The sequence below is a fragment of the Ammospiza caudacuta genome, chromosome Z (assembly GCF_027887145.1).
Source record: "Ammospiza caudacuta isolate bAmmCau1 chromosome Z, bAmmCau1.pri, whole genome shotgun sequence".
NCBI lineage: Eukaryota > Metazoa > Chordata > Aves > Passeriformes > Passerellidae > Ammospiza > Ammospiza caudacuta.
The window spans coordinates 72,106,619-72,112,290 of record NC_080632.1 but is presented as its reverse complement, the minus strand read 5'-3'; the positions used below and the strand labels follow the sequence as shown (position 1 = coordinate 72,112,290).

Genomic DNA, 5,672 nt, shown 5'->3' with positions numbered 1-5,672 from the left:
ATCATGCTTAGCTCTAAATGTGACCTTTGCTAGCAGATCACACTAGCAGGCAATAAATTACATTTGTTCTGCACTTCGGCAGAGCCAAGATTGGAATCAAAGTCTAGATCACAGGAGAAGATCACACGAGCCTCAGCTTTTCCAGAAGAGGAAAAATACAAAGGATAGTAAATTTGCGTTGGGTTTACAGGCTATTTTTGCAGATCGATAGACAAGGGATGAAGCTTAAAAGATGAGAGCAAAGGAAAATCAACAGATATGCTGAAAGTGAGTGAAGAGTAAGGGGACCTCAAATTAACTGAAAAGCTGCACAGAAAGCTTCTCTACTTTGTGCACTTGCCTCAAGTTTTCAATGGCAAAATCTAGGAGTACTTCAAACTTATTTTTATTAATTCTAGAAGAAAGACAATCAAAACGGTGTACTTCTGCTTACAGTATCAAGTAAAGCACAGGAAGCCATTAGAGTAAGAAAAATTGTGTTCAGACGGCTGAGGCAGCCTTAGGGGTAGGAGGAATGGGGAGGCGTGGAAATCAGGCCTGTGGGCAACATTCAAGGAGCATCCAGTCCCTGAGCAGTCCCTCACAGTGGGTATGCCAGCAGATGGAGGCGAAATGGAGCCACAGCTGGGTGGGAAAAGGGCCGGGGTGGGGAGCCGTGCTCAGCAGGGGCTCCTGCATCAAATTGCTCAATGACAGGTGTGCTATGCTGTGTGCATGTTTCCAACACCTGGCAACAGCAGGCTGGCCCAGAGGTGGGAAAAGGCCAAGGAGGCAGCAGAGTGGGAATGGGGCTCTGCAGGAGGCCCTGGTGGTTGCACACCCCTGTAGGGGATGAGGCTGGCCCAGAGGGTCCCTGGGGGTCTGGGGTGAAAAGCGGGGAAAAGAGAAGCAGGGAGGAAATGCCAGATGCTGCCGCTGTGAGAATGCCATTCCATCCCACAGGTGACATAGTGAGAGGAGGGTGGCAACAAAATGGTGATTGCTGCTGATCAGCCTGACATCTGATCAAGACAAGAGGCCCAGAAAGGACTGCACATCTGCCTCCTAGTGCTGTCCTGAATGGCAGCTCATTACCTGGTGTTCATTACCTGTAGGTCTCTCAGCTTCCCACAGGCATGCCACACTTCAGGTAAGCAAAGCTGCTTACCTCACTATGTTCTTTGGGCCTCTGAAAGGGACTGTCCACTTAGCTACAGCCTGGCAAGGAAGGGAGTCTTACAACACTCTGGATATTTTCGACTTTTATTGACACTCGGGCTGAAACAAAGTATCCCCTCGCTGCTTCTTCATCTTCATCATTCTGTCCTGCAGGTGGCCTGCTCAGGCTGACAGCTTGGAGCGCCTGCAGGCTCCAGTTCTGCTGCAGCCCAGCTTTTCCTCTCACTGCTTAATTCTTATTATGACAATTCTTTCATTTCTACTTCAAAGCTTCCCTAAATTAACAACACTCTATCCTAAGCTAAACAATCCTCTACTATCCAAGCTGTCTACGTTCTATAGTCCTTAAAAGTTGATCCCTATAGTTCCTAATTTTTTTCAATTTTCATCTCTTGCAGAAAGAAAAACAACAGAGCTTTAAATTGAACCTAACAACATATCTAACCTAACCTAACCTAACCTAACCTAACCTAATCTAATCCAACCTAATGCTAACCTAACCCAACCTAACCTAACAGCTAACCTAACAGCTAACCTAACAGCTAAACTGAGCAAATATCTACACTATCATGTTTCCTAGCTACGGCACAGCTCCTCTTCAACCTCGGGGGATGGCTGAAGCTCTGCCTAAAGATGACACATCCCCTTTTCCCTCCTCTTGGCTGGCGGGGCATCAGGGCCTCCTCAGGCGCAGGTGTCTCCTCTCCAGTCTTCCTGCACTTGCTTGGCTGAGATGATCAGAGCAGCCAGGCTGGAGGCAGGATCGCCTGAGGTCACGAAGGGATGCTGCCCAGAGGAAAAAGAACAAAGAAAGGAACTCTTACTTTCCAGGATCACTTGAGCCTGCGGGCTCAAGCAGGATTCCCTGGCTACCAGCAAGACACACAAAGAGCACTGAGGGCAGCATGTCCCCCTGCGCCTTCCTGTCCTGGCAGCTTTCTGTGCCACGTGGCCCACACTCCTCCTCCTCCTCCTCATCCCTTCATGCAGGTGTCCTCAGCTGCCAGGGCTTTTTGCCCCTTTGCTTTTTCTTACCTGTAGGAGCTCCTGGGCAGACCAGCGCCTGTCCTCATCTGCCTGCAGGCAGCAGCGGAGGAAGTCGCGCAGGAGAGCCGAGTGGTGCCTGGGGTTCTGCAGTTTTGGGGGCCCGTTCCTTTCTAGCAGTTCAAAAACCTACAGCACATGGATGCAAGAGGACACTCCACCTGCTCCTTTGCTAGCCACACACAGCTCTCTCCACACAGAGCCCTCTTGCTAAGCTGCACCTTACCCGGAGACGGGCTTCCCGCTGGTAAGGAGCTTCCCCTTCCACCATTTCCAGCCCCATGATCCCCAGGGACCAGATGTCCACTTTGGGGCCGTAGGCTTCTCCTCTCACCACCTCCGGTGCCATCCAGCTGGGAGTGCCGACGCTGGAGCTGCGCTTGCTGTGCTCAGGGCTGAGCTGAGCACAGAGGCCAAAGTCACCTGAGGACAAAAACAAAGCCTGTCAAAGCCAGCTACCACTGGCAAAGCAGCCAAAACCATTGCCCTGACCAGGCCATGCTGAATCTAACTGAAAAAGCAGCTGAGCTCTCCTTCCACGTGCCTGGAGCCAGGCAAATAAGGCATCGGCCGCTTCAAAAACACCCTGACGATTCACGCACTGGCCAAGCCGCCCTTCTGCCCCAGTGGCCGTCACCAAAATGCAAGCACACGGCATATGCTGGACATGCTGCAGCCCAGCAGGGATACCCACCCAACTTGACGGATCCGTCCGTGCCCACCAGGACGTTGCAACTTTTGATGTCTCTGTGGATGACTTGGCGGGAATGAAGGAAATGCAGTCCTTGCAGGCACTGAGAGAGAAAAAGGAGGGAGGGAAAGTTAACCTGCAGGATCTGATTTCATCCCACCCGCAAGGAAAGAGCTCAACGGGATTGGCGGCTTTCTCAGGGAATTGTGAGCGAGGGCAAAACATCACGCTGCTGTCACCATGAAGAGCTTGCTGCTTCAACACTCTTGGAAGTTTTTTCTAGATTTCCAAGCAAAGGCATCTGGGCTCCCAAAAGTTCCACCGGCCTTGGGTAGGAAGCGCGCCACCTTTGGCTGGGAGGCGGCACGGCAAAGAATTTTGGGGAAGCCTAGTGGCAGCAGAAGAGGAAGCTGCTGGTGACAGCAGCACCTTCGAGCTGTTCCACAATGCATCGCCATGCAGGCTGCAATGCTAGCCTTTGAAGCTGAGGACAGCTCTTTGCCCTTAGCTTGAAATTCTGCCACCCGCATGCTGCCTTCCAGTGGCAAGCAATGTAGGACAGACAGACAGGCTCCAGGCAAACATTCCCAGGCAAAGCTGAGAAGAGGAAGAAAGAGAAATTGAGCCAGTGAGCGAGCACCAAGGCCAGAGGACAGACAGGATGGAAGAGTGCAAGAACAGAGCCTGAGGAGTGCAAGGGCACTGGCAGGCAGTACACTTCCCATGCTCTTTCTTCTCCTGTGTGGCGTGACAGCAGCAGCAGCAGCAGCAGCAGCAGCAGCAGCAGCAGCAGCAAAAGAAAGGTGAGAGCAAGAAATCTCGGCTCTCCTTAAGCTCCAGCTGACAAGCAGCATCCGGGCAGTCTTGGGCAAGCACAAGCGGGATCCCTCACCTCCCGACAGACAGCGCCTATCTGTCCTTCCTCCAGGTACACTGCCCTCAGCACATCAAACAAGGTGCCGCCGTCCATGAACTCCATGGCCAGCCAGAGCTCCGCATCCACCAGGTAGCTGAAAGAAGAAAACCACGGCATGGAGCAACAGAATGGGCATAGCCTCAGTCACCCCAGGGCCTGAGACAGGTTTTTGCAGCTGCTCTCCAAGCTACGGGTGCCACAAGAGACTGTTGAACACCAGCTCCACCTCCTCCCACGCTCTGGACACACGCAGAGAAATCATCCCCAGCTCTGTTCTCTGCCAGCGACCAAAGGGCATCGTCTCTTTGCGCTTGCACCAGCTAAAGCTACATTGACACCAGAATATGCCAACCTGTCTAAGTAGGTAACGATATTGGGACTCCTGTTGTCCCTCATGGCCAGGATTTCATTGGCAGCCAGCTCCTCGGACATCTCCTCCTCGAGTGACATGATCTTGATTGCCACCTGCAATGACATTGGCCACCGGTACCTTGAGAAGACGCACCCCGCTCGAGATCACAAGGAGCACGGAGCGAGTGCTGGTGCAATGAGGCAGCACGCTGGGCCAAAGTGCCTTGTCACTAGACAGCAGAGCTTAGCAGAAGCACCAAAAGCCATCCCAAATGCATTCTGCCGCCTGAGCCTCGACTGTATTTCAGAGGAACAGCCCCTGCTGCAGACATGGAGCTGCCACCCAAACCTCCAAGCACAGCTCACAGCAGCGGGCAAAGCGCTCCAGAGCTGCAAAATGGCGTGGGGCTCTTGGCACTTTACCTGTTGTCCGCTGCTGGTGTCAAGGGCTTTATAAACAGCTCCAAACCCTCTAGAAAGACCAAAGCAGCAGAAAGAGACCTTTATCCCTCTGGCAGTGAAAGCAAGCCCAGGCAGCAGATCTCCCCAGGCTGCCTGGACGCCTTCCTTAGAAAAAATGCCTGGCTGCAGCATCTCTTCGGCCAACAGCATGTTAGCCCGTGAGCCCTCTGCCATGCGGGGCAGGCTGTCCAAGGGAACACTAAGGTGCAGCATGAAGACCAAGGGCCGCTGGAAATCTCCAAGGCGCACACCCTGCCAGGTCATTTCAGAACCTAAGGGGAACTCTCTCCTTGTGCGGGTGTGCATGCATGTGTGTGTCAAAAAAGGGAGAACAATTTGAGTCAGAAGACTGTCCTTGACAATCTGACCTTTCTTGGATGGCAAGGTGCTCTTTCAGGCCACAAAGCTGCAGGGCCAGGGCTTCTCCCAGCTCCTGCTCCTCACTGCTGCAAGCAAGACACTGCCAGCATCAACTTGTCTTTGATGAGGCCTTTGCATTGCTCTGACCGAGCAGTCCAGGCAGGCGACACGAGGTCAAGCCGGAGCCTGACCATGACTGGAGCTTGCCTGACTTCACGCTTGATATTGCACCAGCCAAAGACCTGGCCCACACTTTTGTAAAATGAGCTGACGTCACGCTTACCCTCGCCCGAGTTCCTCAAATGCCGTGTATTTGCCCGTTGGCCGGCCCGGACTCACGATGCTCCCTGAAAGACAAAAGCAGTGCAGGGCGCTCACTCGCACACAGAGACGCCGCTGCCCAGAGCGTCCCAAAGGCAGCCCCACTGCCCGCAGCTCTGGGCCCTTTGCGGTCCCGCGGCTTCCAGCTGCTGAGACCAGCAAGTGGGAGGGCCATCTTCTCCACCTTTCATCAGGTGGCCTTTCCAAGAAGGCCTTGATTTCTTTCAAGAGCAGCATCTCACGCGATAAGCCAAAATGATGAGCCCTTAAGAAGGGGGTCCTAAGAGGTAAGCAAGGGCCTTTGCTGCCTCCGCAGTCACACCCACCATCACTGGCAGGTCCACTGCCAGGGGCACAAAGTGTCTGGGC

At 53.4% G+C, this 5,672-nt stretch overlaps 1 protein-coding gene across 1 annotated transcript; it reads right to left on the bottom strand.

Moving 5' to 3' along the window:
- Positions 1 to 1,842: 1,842 nt before the first annotated feature.
- On the bottom strand, positions 1,843 to 4,268 carry LOC131571648 (serine/threonine-protein kinase PAK 3-like). The gene is made up of 6 exons (XM_058824428.1): positions 4,162 to 4,268; positions 3,786 to 3,903; positions 2,897 to 2,996; positions 2,429 to 2,625; positions 2,194 to 2,331; positions 1,843 to 1,944 (listed from the first exon to the last, which is right to left on the bottom strand). Exons 1-6 carry the CDS (start codon positions 4,257 to 4,259, stop codon positions 1,843 to 1,845), a joined length of 753 nt encoding a protein of 250 aa, XP_058680411.1. The 5' UTR covers positions 4,260 to 4,268.
- Between the last annotated feature and the right edge of the window lie 1,404 nt (positions 4,269 to 5,672).